At 38.7% G+C, this 14,595-nt stretch overlaps 1 protein-coding gene across 1 annotated transcript in view; it reads right to left on the bottom strand.

Annotated features, from left to right (window-relative positions):
• The window catches only part of kcnc4 (potassium voltage-gated channel, Shaw-related subfamily, member 4), a 100,935-nt gene that overhangs the window by 24,826 nt on the left and 61,514 nt on the right, over positions 1–14,595 (bottom strand). The window contains exons 2-4 of the mRNA XM_065005166.1: positions 10,515–10,658; positions 5,887–6,682; positions 4,217–4,435 (exon numbers count right to left, since the gene is read on the bottom strand). Of these exons, the coding sequence (XP_064861238.1) occupies positions 4,217–4,435; positions 5,887–6,682; positions 10,515–10,658 (1,159 nt within the window). The remainder of the gene's footprint in view (positions 1–4,216; positions 4,436–5,886; positions 6,683–10,514; positions 10,659–14,595) is intronic.

The raw sequence follows: 14,595 nt of genomic DNA, 5'->3' as shown, positions 1-14,595 counted from the left end.
CAGAGGACAAGGTTCACTTTAGTTCCTTATTAAAAAAACAAAATCCTTATTCAATCTTGTTCTGAGTGCAGCTCTAACAATTCTTGCCCTTGAGGCAGAGTTGACCTTAAGAGCAAGATAGATTAAAGAAAGTCTAATTTGGTTGTCACAACAGGCTTACACACATCAATAACACATCCCCTCTCATCCTCTTGACTAAAGTTCTGGAATAATTGTGGATTATAGCAAAATTAGAGCAATGGAACACAATCAAATTCCTCACATCTCCACCACTCAACACATTCCTCCATGCTTGGCCAGGATTGAATCAAAACACTGAAATCTGATTCAGAGGGGTTGGGTTAAAAAACATTTCAGTTGAATGCATTCAGTTGTACAACTGACTAGGTATCCCCTTTCCCCGAATGTCCTTCGATAAGTGTGTGTGAGAAAGAAAGGGTGAAAAACCAAGATGACATTAACATCAGACCTTTAGAAAAGTGAGTAATCTGTGGGCTTTTCTAATGAGTTTTGAGGTCTTGTCTGTCAAACGACAATACTATGGGTACATAGCTCAGAACACATCACACAGACTCACACACACACAGACTCACACACACAGACTCACACACACACACACACACACACACACACACACACACACACACACACACACACACACAGTGGTGAAGTGGAGGGTATATGCTGATATACACCCTACACCCATTTATTTTTCAATGGGCATTTGTAACCGGTCTGAAATGGCTAGGTAGTTAGCGGTGCATGCAAGTAGTGTTTCAATAGGACGAAAACGATACTGTTACATTGGTGCCGTGACACGGATCACTCAGTTGGGCTCTGAAGGAGGAGGTCAAAGGGGGATGAGTGTAGCTGGTGTGAAATGGCTAGCTAGTTAGCGGTGCGCGCTAGTAGCATTGCAATTGGTGACATCACTTCCTTTGAGACATAGAAGCAGTTGGTTCCTTTGCTCTGCAAGGACCACAGCTTCTGCGGTGCGATAGGAAACGATACTCTTGGTTCGAGCCCAGGGTGGGGCAAGGAGAGGGAAGTTAGTAATAATATCTGTTAGAAATGTAGAAAGAGGGGAGATCTAAAGTTGCAACAACTAGCATAGGTTGCTAATATGATTAGGATCATGCCTTTGGCTGCTAGGCTGCTGTCCCCCACGATGAAAATCTGTGAGGGGATCGTTGATCTGTGTCCGTCTGTTAGTACGTTCGTTCGTACGTAAGACACACACAATATCTCAGACAGCACTGGATCAATTTTTACGAAACTTGGTTGAATGATGCATCTTGAAATAGAGATCTGGCATTAACAAAATGACACTGATTGGCCAGATGGTGGCACTATAACAATATATAAAAAATGCTAACTTTGAAAGGTCACACCCCTCGCCCTGTTTGACCTAAAGTCACGGAATTCGATACATAGTTCCCTCTCCTCACAAGGAGCAAATCTGCCTCAGATTCCCACGTGAATGTTTAAGATCTACCATGATGGATTTTCCTAATTTATTTATGGATTAACCTAATATGTGGTATCTATGGACAAAGATCTCTCAACGCAATATTTTCCAGACTAGTACCTAAAACAACACTGACCACGTGAATGTTTATTAGTCTGGAAAATATTACACAGAACACTACTGGTCTGGAGTATAAATCAGTCAAGGATATTCGCATTGTAACAAGATGTGGTGAACATGTTGCAAACAAGACTCAACATATAAAATAACATTCATATCGACCACACGGTGGCGCTATAACAGGCACATGTTTATATCTCTCCATCTGTTTGACTCAGAGTGATGAAATTTGGCACACATGCTCAGGGATATGAGTCTAGCTAACCCACGTGATATATCAGACACTACTGGCCCTATTTTGACTAAACTTGGGTGAATGACTTGTCTTGTCATTGTGATCCAACATTTACTAAATAACACTGATTGGCCCAAGGGGGGAGGCGCTGCATCATTCATGGGGGAAAGACATGTTTACCGTTGCCTTGTTTGGGTTGACATGAGGTGGAAACAATGTTGGTTCAATCAGTTTTTTCCTCGTGGGAACCATCTTCTGATTTATGGAAAGGCTTTCCCAAAACCCTTCTCAATAAAAAGTTAACTAGCTAGGCCTTCCTGCATGGTTATTTGCATCAATCCAGTAGCCATTTGTTTTGCACACTCCATCTCATGTGCTAATAACCAAGCAACAGTGCTAGGTGCCTGTGCACTTTTAGTAACTTTACTAAAAAAAAAATATCTACATTTCCCTAGATTTTTCCCAGACCTCAAAGTGGTCTCCTGAAATGGTTTAAACGTTGTTACGGATTTAATTAGAACATCCAATTTAGTTGACACAGAGAAAAAAAAGAAACACATTTGAAACGTGTGCATTTCTGACTCAGTTGACAGCTTAATTGATCTGTTTCAATAGTAGGCCCACTAATGGCCTACTTGAACAGCTTGGGCCCGACTCTGAAAGAACAATGAGGAATTCATCATTTTAGGTAATGTCTCTGTTTCTCTGGCGGGACATGTTTTCAAAATTAGAGTATACCCACTTCTCCAGGCACCACTGTACGCACGCACACATGCACACGCATACACGCGCACATACACACACCATCTGTAGATAAGATTCAGGATGCTAATGGGTGGTAAATGTTTGTTCAGGATGTGAAAAGTGAATCCATTACGTCCAAATATAGTCTTGTTGTCACTCCAGGCTCTGGGGACTTTGGGGAGCTGTGATGTGATGATATGCTTTACACAGTATGTGTGTGTGTGTGTGTGTGTGTGTGTGTGTGTGTGTCAGGCAGCAGCAGGCCTATTCAAGCAGAGAATAATTGCTGCCAGTCTGACAGCCAGATGGTAATGAAGGGAATTATAGGAAGAGGCTTTTCTGTATCTCTCTTGTCTTGTTCAATGCCTCCCATCCTCCTGTTTCAAATCAAACCGTTGACTTAGATGATAAAACACTGAATCACGCACCACCCAAAAATATATCCTATTGTGTTGCTAGTATTCACCCAAGAATGTATACCGTCACAATACAAATGCTAGAAAATCTACCCCCGACAGCATTTCTGTCTCATTCCCTTCATAACATCCTGTTTTAAAGCAGGCTAGTCATACCACGTGAATGATAAAACCACATTGTGCCATACCATTTCCACCAGTTAAAAGCTGCTACAAAAGGTGGGTTGGTGTTGTAAATATTTACCCGAGGGCTGAGGATGTATAGCCTGCCATCACAAAACATATTTATCAAATCAAGAGAGAGGGAGTGGGGGACAAGGACGGGGACATACACATGGTGTCACGCCCTGGCCTTAGTTATGTGTGTTTTCTTTATTATTTTGGTTAGGTCAGGGTGTGCCATGGGGGATTTATGTGGGGGTTTTTTTCTAAGGGTTTTGTATATTTATGGGGCTGTTTCCTTTCTAGGTAGTTTTGTATGTTTATGGGGCTGTGTCCTGTCTAGGTAAATTGTATGTCTATGGTTGCCTAGATTGGTTCTCAATTAGAGGCAGCTGTCTATCGTTGTCTCTGATTGGGAACCATGTTTAGGCAGCCATATTCTTTGGGTATTTTGTGGGTGGTTGTTACTGAAATGTAAAAAATGTAAATGTTGCTAGTTCTGAAGCTGGCTGTTACCAGATCTGGGACTACTGCCTCACTCTACTCATCTAAGGATTATTCCCACAGAGCTTAAATTGTACCTCACTGTTGATCCAGATAGTTGATGTAAAGCTGATCAATAGATTTTCCCATAAAGCCTCAGACTTATTCTAATCTGGGTTGTTATGGTTATCAGGGTCGTCATGGTGAGGATAAGAGGGTTCTGAATAATGGATACAATGAGTAGTATGGCGTTGAGGTTGTCTAGGTTTCGACCTATTGACCTCGAGTCTGCAGCCTCCTTTGTCATTTTATTCACAGTTACCGTTCCCATCCGTTCCTCTAATTCAGAGTGTTTGTTGTGTGTAGGACCTATGGTTGCGGATGGTGGGCTCCATGTTTCAGAGGGAGAGAGGAGTGTCAGTGCCTGTCTGTGGGTCAACCTACCAGTGCGTATGGTGGGCTCCATGTTTCAGAGGGAGAGAGAGGAGTGTCACTGCCTGTCTGTGGGTCAACCTACCAGTGCGGATGGTGGGCTCCATGTTTCAGAGGGAGAGAGGAGTGTCAGTGCCTGTCTGTGGGTCAACCTACCAGTGCGTATGGTGTGCTCTCCTCCAGTGCACGAGAAGTCCCCAGAGGTAAGCAGGAAGCAGGTAGCCTCTTTCTTGGTGGCCTTGTTCCCCCTGACCGATCGGGCGTGTTTGTGGCCGTGCCGTAGGCTCCACTTCTCGCTGGGTGACAGTGGCTGGGTCAGGCTGCACCCCTCATCCGACGACAGAGCCAAGTTGGCGTCTCCGTTCTGCTTGGAGTCTGACAGGACAGACAGACTTGGTTCATAAAGCATAGGATCTAGGATCAGGTCCTCCCTGTCCATTTAATCTTATTCGTTAGGGTATAAATGGCTAAACTGATCCATGATCAGCACTCCTAATCTGACAGCGTCATGTTGGTGTCTCCATTTTGCTCATATCCCCCACTAAGGGTCTCAGACTAAGAGTGCTGATCAAGGTTCAGGTCCCTCTGTCCTGCTCATGTTATCTTATTCAATATGATTTAAAAATGATTTAAAAATCCATGATCTTTGTGAATACACAAGCCGACCCAGACCTGGATTCAAAATACTATTTGTAATAAATGCGATACTTCAGCTGGGCTTGAATGAGCTTGCCAGGTACAACGGAACCAGTGGATTACCCTCCAGAGTTTTTTATTTAATATTTTTTTAACCAGGCAAGTCAGTTAAGAACAAATTCTTATTTTCAATGACAGCCTAGGAACAGTGGGTTAACTGCCTGTTCAGGGGCAGAACGACAGATTTGTACCTTGTCAGCTCGGGGGTTTGAACTTGCAACCTTCCGGTTACTAGTCCAACGCTCTAACCACTAGGCTACCCTGCCGCCCCAGAGTTCTAACCCATCTGGCGTTACTGTGAAAACACTCATTTTCTCCCTGGGCAAACTGATCGTATTATGTGGGAAGGGTTTGAGAATGATCGTATCACGTGGTGTTACTGTCTTCAGGGCTAGGTAAAATAAGCCTATTTTATTACTTTATTATCGGAAAAAATACCAAATAAACCATGATACATGACTACAGTAGAAAAGAAAGAGTTCTATTTTACCGTTTGTAAAACAACACAGCAATTTGTAAGTCGCTCTGGATAAGAGCGTCTGCTAAATGATTTAAATGTAAATGTAAATACAACATCATCTAATACCTATTGGTGTAAAAGTGCAATCCTGTAGTATTCATTACTGACACCTTCAATTTGTATGGGTAAAATTTGAATGGGTAAAATTTGAATGGGTAAAATGAGTGATGGTATAAATGAATGATAAATCCATTTATCATTATGGCGTTGGTTCGTACACCATCATTCAGTTTGATGTGTAAAGGGGAGTAGTGGGTTTGAATGATGTCAGAGTGTGAATGGGTGGAATGGTTGATGGTTCTGAATGATGAAACATCCACTTATCATTGTGGCCTATGGTATATATCATAACAATGCTTCAAACACATTCTGGTACAGAGATGGGTGGATAAATCATGGTCAAGGGAGTGATATTACTGCCAACAGAATCGGATTTAAATCATTATGAATGTGTCTCTGACCTGAGTTGTTCTAGCTGATTTTCTCATATCAATGCTTCAAAAAACATTTAGGTGTGTAGTGACAGTGTAATGAATGAATAGACTATAGGGGGAAATTAGTGCCAAAACATTGATGTTTATATTCAGATTCTAATTTGAATTGGTCTGACCTGAGCGGTTCCTGTTGATATTCTCCTCTGCAGCCAGAGGACATGTATCACTCTGAGTACTGTCCCTGGGAGAGTTAGTGACAGACTTCCCGAACGAGGCCGTGTCCGTGGGAGCGTCCGGGTTCGGATTGTGTGCTTTCTTCTTCTTAGGCAGCTTCTGTTTAGCCATGGCCAGGGAGTAGTACATCCCAAAGTTGTTGACTATAACAGGCACGGGCATGGCGATGGTCAGCACCCCCGCCAGGGCGCACAGCGCGCCCACCATCATGCCCAGCCACGTCTGGGGGTACATGTCCCCGTAGCCCAGGGTGGTCATGGTGACCACGGCCCACCAGAAGGAGATAGGGATGTTTTTGAAGTGGGTGTGTTTAGAGCCGCGGGGGTCGTCCGGTTGGGCCCCTATCCGCTCTGCGTAGTAGATCATCGTGGCGAAGATGAGGACGCCCAACGCCAGGAAGACAATAAGCAGGCAGAACTCGTTGACGCTGGCTCTCAACGTGTGGCCGAGAACCCTCAGACCGACGAAATGCCTGGTCAGCTTGAAGATTCGGAGGATCCGGACGAAACGGACGACCCGTAGAAACCCCAGGATGTCGGAGGCTGCTTTAGAGGAGGACAGGCCGCTGAGGCCCATCTCCAGGTAGAAGGGCAGGATGGCCACGAAGTCAATGACGTTTAACATGTTCTTGATGAAGAGCAGCTTGTCGGGACAGCAAACGATGCGGACGAAAAACTCCAAGGTGAACCAGACCACACAAACGCCCTCCACCACGGTCAGAATGGGCTTGGTCACCACCTAGAGTAGATCACATTATGGATTAGATTATACATTATGTTAGATTATACATTACATTATATATAAGATTATACATTACATTAGATTATATATAAGATTATATATTACATTAGATTATATATAATATTATATATTACATTAGATTATATATAAGATTATATATTACATTAGATTATATATAATATTATATATTACATTAGATTATATATAAGATTATATATTACATTAGATTATATATAATATTATATATTACATTAGATTATACATTACATTACATTATATATAAGATTATATATTACATTAGATTATATATAAGATTATACATTAGATTAGATTATATATAAGACTATATATTACATTAGATTATATATAAGATTATACATTAGATTAGATTATATATTACATTAGATTACAGATTAGATTATAGATTAGATTATATATAAAATTATATATTACATTAGATTATATATAAGATTATATATTAGATTATATATTACATTAGATTACACATTAGATTAGATTACAGATTAGATTATATATTACATTAGATTATATATTAGATTATATATTACATTAGATTATATATTAGATTATACATTACATTAGATTATATATTACATAAGATTATACATTAGATTAGATTACACATTAGATTATAGATTAGACTACATTTGATTATACATTCTATTAGATTATGCATTACATTATATTATACATTAGATTAGACTGTACATTAAATTATACATTACATTAGATTATATATAAGATTATATATTACATTAGATTATATATAAGATTATATATTAGATTAGATTACACATTAGATTATATATTAGATTAGATTACAGATTAGATTACAGATTAGATTATACATTAGATTAGATTATATATTAGATTATATATTAGATTAGATTACAGATTAGATTATACATTAGATTAGATTATATATTACATTAGATTATATATTAGATTATATATTAGATTAGATTACAGATTAGATTAGATTACAGATTAGATTATACATTACATTAGATTATATATAAGATTATACATTACATTTGATTATACATTACATTAGATTATATATTAGATTATATATTACATTAGATTATATATAAGATTATACATTACATTAGATTATATATTAGATTAGATTACAGATTAGATTAGATTACAGATTAGATTATACATTACATTAGATTATATATAAGATTATACATTACATTAGATTATACATTACATTAAATTATATATTAGATTATATATTACATTAGATTAGATTACAGATTAGATTATACATTACATTAGATTATAGATTAGATTATATATTAGATTAAATTACACATTAGATTATAGATTAGACTACATTTGATTATACATTCTATTAGATTATGCATTACATTAGATTATATATAATATTATATATTACATTAGATTATACATTACATTAGATTATATATAATATTATATATTACATTAGATTATACATTACATTAGATTATATATAATATTATATATTACATTAGATTATATATAAGATTATATATTAGATTAGATTATATATAAGATTATACATTACATTAAATTATACATTAGATTATACATTAGATTAGATTATATATTACCTTAGATTACAGATTAGATTAGATTATATATTACCTTAGATTACAGATTAGATTAGATTATATATTACATTATATACAAGATTATACATTACATTAGATTATAGATTAGATTATATATTAGATTAGATTATATATTAGATTATATATTACATTAGATTATAGATTAGATTATATATTAGATTAGATTATATATTAGATTATATATTACATTAGATTATATATTAGATTATACATTACATTAGATTATAGATTAGATTATATATTAGATTAGATTATATATTAGATTATATATTACATTAGATTATATATAAGATTATACATTAGATTAAATTACACATTAGATTATATATAAGATTATATATTAGATTAGATTATATATTACATTAGATTATATATAAGATTATACATTAGATTAAATTACACATTAGATTATACATTAGATTAGATTATATATTAGATTATATATTACATTAGATTATACATTACATTAGATTATATATAAGATTATACATTACATTAAATTATATATTAGATTATATATTAGATTAGATTAGATTACAGATTAGATTATACATTACATTAGATTATATATAAGATTATATATTAGATTAAATTACACATTAGATTATAGATTAGACTACATTTGATTATACATTCTATTAGATTATGCATTACATTATATTATACATTACATTAGATTATATATAAGATTATACATTACATTAGATTATATATAAGATTATACATTACATTAGATTATATATAAGATTATACATTACATTATACATTCTATTAGAGTATACATTAGATTAGAGTATACACTAGATTTGATTGTAGATTAGATTATACATTAGATTATTGAATTTCAATTGAGGGATCATTGAAGTATCAATCTATTAATCTATATATTATCTAAATTCATTTGGTCACTAAAATGTGCTTAAAAATATTGGCCATAACACAAAGATACAATACAGTACAATACAACACAGTACAATACAATGCAGTACAATACAATACAATGCAGTACAATACAGTACAATATAATACAATATAATACAGTACACTACACTACAGTATAATACAGTACAGTACAGTACAGTACAATAATATACAGTACAGTGCAATACAGTACCATACAATATAGTACAATACAGTACCATACAATATAGTACAATACAGTACCATACAATACAGTATAATACAGTACAATACAGTACAATACTATACAATATAGTACATTACAGTACCATACAATACAATACAGTACAATACAGTACCATACAATATAGTACAATACAGTACCATACAATACAATACAGTACAGTACAATATAGTACAATATAGTACAATACAATACAGTACAATACAAAGAAAAAATGTCCAATACGTTTAGGTCCCTATCCAGAAACAATGAAATGATCACCATATTGTTTTTACATGCCCAAGCTCAGATCTCCACTAGATCCTAGAGGGTAGAGGCTCTGGGTTCTCCATTAGAGGCTAGAGGCTCTGGGTTCTCCACTAGATCCTAGAGGGTGAAAGCTCTGGGTTCTCCACTAGAGGCTAGAGGCTCTGGGTTCTCCACTAGATCCTAGAGGGCAGAGGCTCTGGGTTCTCCACTAGAGGCTAGAGGGTAGAGACTCTGGGTTCTCCACTAGAGGCTAGAGGGTAGAGGCTCTGGGTTCTCCACTAGAGGGTAGAGGCTCTGGGTTCTCCACTAGATCCTAGAGGGTAGAGGCTCTGGGTTCTCCACTAGAGACTAGAGGCTCTGGGTTCTCCACTAGATCCTATAGGCTCTGGGTTCTCCACTAGATCCTATAGGCTCTGGGTTCTCCACTAGATCCTAGAGTCTAGAGGCTCTGGGTTCTCCACTAGTTCCTAGAGGCTCTGGGTTCTTCACTAAATTCTAGAGGCTCTGGGTTCACCACTAGAGGCTAGAGGCTCTGGGTTCTCCACTAGAGACTAGAGGCTCTGGGTTCTCCACTAGATCCTAGAGTCTAGAGGCTCTGGGTTATCCACTAGATCCTAGAGGCTCTGGGTTCTCCACTAAATTCTAGAGGCTCTGGGTTCTCCACTAGAGTCTAGAGGCTCTGGGTTCTCCACTAGAGGCTAGAGGCTCTGGGTTCTCCACTAGAGGCTAGAGGCTCTGGGTTCTTTCTGGAAAGCATCACAGTCTATTGACAATGAGGAACCCTCTCTCTTACCTCCACCGAGACAACCTCCTCCGTGTGGTTCCCCACCACCACGTGTTCCGTGCGGTTCTGCAGGTCATTGAAGTACTCGTGGGTCTCCAAACAGAACGTAGTGATGGAAACCAGAATGAAGAAGAGGGAGGCAAACGCTATGCCCTGAAACAAGACAATCAACCAGTCAATCACTCAATTAACCAATCACTCAATTAACCAATCATTGAAAAGCCAGCAGTTTACAGAAAGAGGCCTGATGGTACAACTCAATAGTAACACTCAAAGTGCCTTCATGGTACAACTCAACCGCTGCCCCAGTTAAACAGTTTACAGAAAGTGGCTTGATGGTACAACTCAATAGTAACACTCAAAGTGCCTTCATGGTACAACTCAATAGTAACACTCAAAGTGCCTTCATGGTACAACTCAATAGTAACACTCAAAGTGCCTTCATGGTACAACTCAACCGCTGCCCCAGTTAAACAGTTTACAGAAAGTGGCTTCATGGTACAACTCAATAGTAACACTCAAAGTGGCTTCATGGTACAACTCAATAGCAACACTCAAAGTGCCTTCATGGTACAACTCAATAGCAACACTCAAAGTGCCTTCATGGTACAACTCAATAGTAACACTCAAAGTGCCTTCATGGTACAACTGAACCGCTGCCCCAGTTAAACAGTTTCCAGAAGATAATCAGGTGTCTACTCTGCCTCTGACCGATACAGACTGAATACAGAGAGAACTTGTGACTGATACCGATAATGACAGTGAGTAGCTTTTACTAGCAGAATGTAATACGTCTGCTAGTATGGGCTAATGCTAACTGGACAATTGATAGCTTACAACATTCAAAGTAGTAGTAGTAGATTTATTGGGTAATTGAAAAAAAAAATATCGTTAACTGTATAATTACCGTGATAATTCAGTCCATTTATTGAGATATGGATTTTTTTTTTTTGTCCATATCACCCAGCTCTACTCTGACCTTAAACTCACCGCTGAAAAGCTCACCATTCACCTGCTTCCCTGCTCATCTCCCACAATAACTCTGCTCTGTCTGTGTTTGTGTTAGCATTTGTGTTTGTGTTATCCATTGGAAAACAAATCCAAACAATGTACTGTACTGCTGATTGATTTGTGTGGGAGGGCTGAATGTAGAGATGGCAGGTACTAAGTGCCTGAATGGCATTGATGGGGACATAGATGTATTTATCCAGCTGCCAGAGGAGGAGGAGGAGGAGGAGGAGACAGAAGCACAGTAGAGAGTTAATCCAATCTGTCCATGGCGATATAGTCAAGACTAATAACCCCTGAGTCCTCTCACAGTCACAGCGCCGTCACAAATTACACACCATTCCCTACACAGTGTTACTACTTTTGACCGGGGCATATAGGGCTATCTTGTCAAAAGAAGTGCACTATATAGGAAAAAGGGTGTCATTTCAAATGTACACTCAGACTATACAAGGGAATATGAAAACAGCTCATTTTCATGTGGCCGCATCATAATCAACACCATGCTGTGATTAGTAGATAGTTGACTATTGGCTAAATCACACTAGGGGCTAAATCACACTAAGGGATAAATCACACTAAAGGTTAAATCACACTAAGGGCTAAATCACACTAAGGGATAAATCACACTAAGGGCTAAATCACACTGAGGGCTAAATCACACTGAGGGCTAAATCACACTAAGGGATAAATCACACTAAAGGCTAAATCACACTAAGGGATAAATCACACTGAGGGCTAAATCACACTGAGGGCTAAATCACACTAAAGGTTAAATCACACTAAGGGATAAATCACACTAAGGGATAAATCACACTAAGGGCTAAATCACACTGAGGGCTAAATCACACTGAGGGCTAAATCACACTAAGGGATAAATCACACTGAGGGCTAAATCACACTAAGGGCTAAATCACACTAAGGGCTAAATCACACTAAAGTCTAAATTACACTAAAGGCTAAATCACACTAGGGGCTAAATCACACTAAACGCTAAACCACACTAAGGGATAAAACACACAAGGCTAAATCACACTAAAGGCTAGATCACACTAAGGGATAAATCACACTAAAGGCTAAGTCACACTGAGGGCTAAATCACACTGAGGGCTAAATCACACTGAGGGCTAAATCACACTAAGGGCTAAATCACACTAAAGGCTAAATCACACTAAGGGCCAAATCACACTAAAGGCTAAATCACACGAAGGGATAAATCACACTAAAGGCTAAATCACACTAAGGGATAAATCACACTAAGAGATAAATCACACTAAGGGATAAATCACACTAAAGTCTAAATCACACTAAAGGCTAAATCACACTAGTGATAAATCACACTAAGGGTAAATCACACTAGTGATAAATCACACTAAGGGTAAATCACACTAGTGATAAATCACACTAAGGGTAAATCACACTAGTGATAAATCACACTAAGGGTAATCACACTAAAGGCTAAATCACACTAAAGTCTCAATCACACTAAGGGTAAATCACACTAGTGATAAATCACACTAAGGGTAAATCACACTAAAGTCTAAATCACACTAAAGTCTAAATCACACTAAGGGTAAATCACACTAAGGGTAAATCACACTAGTGGTAAATCACACTAAGGGTAAATCACACTAGTGGTAAATCACACTAAGGGTAAATCACACTAAGAGATAAATCACACTAAAGTCTAAATCACACTAAGGGTAAATCACACTAAGGGTAAATCACACTAGTGGTAAATCACACTAAGGGTAAATCACACTAGTGGTAAATCACACTAAGGGTAAATCACACTAAGAGATAAATCACACTAAAGTCTAAATCACACTAAGGGTAAATCACACTAAGGGTAATCACACTAAATGATCAATTATTAACTGCTCCATCATTATGGGTACATCACATTTTTAATGTTTTTTTTAATAGAATGAATATCATCAATCTTTATTGATGTAATTAAAAAGACATCTAAAGTACATCTCCACAAAGAAAAGCTTTAGTTCCTCTATCATCATTACAACATTCATCAGTTAGTGTAAAACAGCAGAGGGAGGGTCCCCTGGGTCTCTGGGTCCCCTGGGTCTCTGGTCCTTGGTCCCCGGGCTCTGGTCCAGAGTATCTGGGTCCTTGGTCCCCGGGCTCTGGTACCTGGGTTCCTGGTCTTTCTGGTGTCTGGTATCTGGTCCCGGTCTCTGGTCCAGGGTATCTGGGTCCCTGGTACCTAGGTTCCTGGTCTTTCTGGTGTCTGGTCCCTTGTCTCTGGTCCCTGATCACTGGTGTCTGGTCTTTGGTCTCTGGTCCCCGGGCTCTGGTCTCTGGTCCCTTGGTCCCTGGGCTCTGGTACCTGGGTTCCTGGTCTTTTTGGTGTCTGGTCCCTGGTCTCTTTGGTCTCTGGAGTATAGGGTCTGGGAAATACAATAAATATCTACAGAACATCTACAGAACATCTATCTGAGCCCATATAGTCTATCATCATAACAACATTCATCAGTGTGTGTAAAGCACGGTCCCCTGGGTCTCTAGCCCCAGGGGTCACTCACAAGGCCCTATTCTGCCCCACAGAGAGTGCAGGTCCCTGGGGTTTCTCCTGCACAACAGAGGAGTGTGGATCTGTGGGGCCAGCCAGAGGACAAAGACAGCCAGTCTGCCTCCCTCCCTGTCCCTCCCTCCCTGTCTGTCTCCCTGTCTGCCTCCCTGCCTCCCTCCCTCCCTCCCTGTCTGTCTGTCTGTCTGTCTGCCTGCCTCCCTGTCTGTCTGTCTGTCTGTCTGTCTGCCTCCCTCCCTCCCTCCCTCCCCCTCCCTCCCTCTCTCCCTGTCTGTCTGCCTGCCCCCCCTCCCTGTCTGTCTGCCTCCCTGTCTGTCTGTCTTTCTGCTCCTCTTTGTCTTTCAGAACGTGAAATGTTGATAATGGCTCTGGAGAGTAGCAGTGGCAAGCATATTTACACTGCACTGAGAGATACTGCAGACCTACAGTCTGTCCACACACACACACACACACACACACACACACACACACACACACACACACACACACACATGCAGATGTTTCCATTGTGTCCCTTCATCAATAACCTCCTAGCAG

This window comes from Oncorhynchus nerka, linkage group LG20 (genome assembly GCF_034236695.1).
Source record: "Oncorhynchus nerka isolate Pitt River linkage group LG20, Oner_Uvic_2.0, whole genome shotgun sequence".
NCBI lineage: Eukaryota > Metazoa > Chordata > Actinopteri > Salmoniformes > Salmonidae > Oncorhynchus > Oncorhynchus nerka.
Note: the sequence above shows the minus strand (reverse complement) of the source record. Positions and strands in the feature narration are given on the sequence as shown.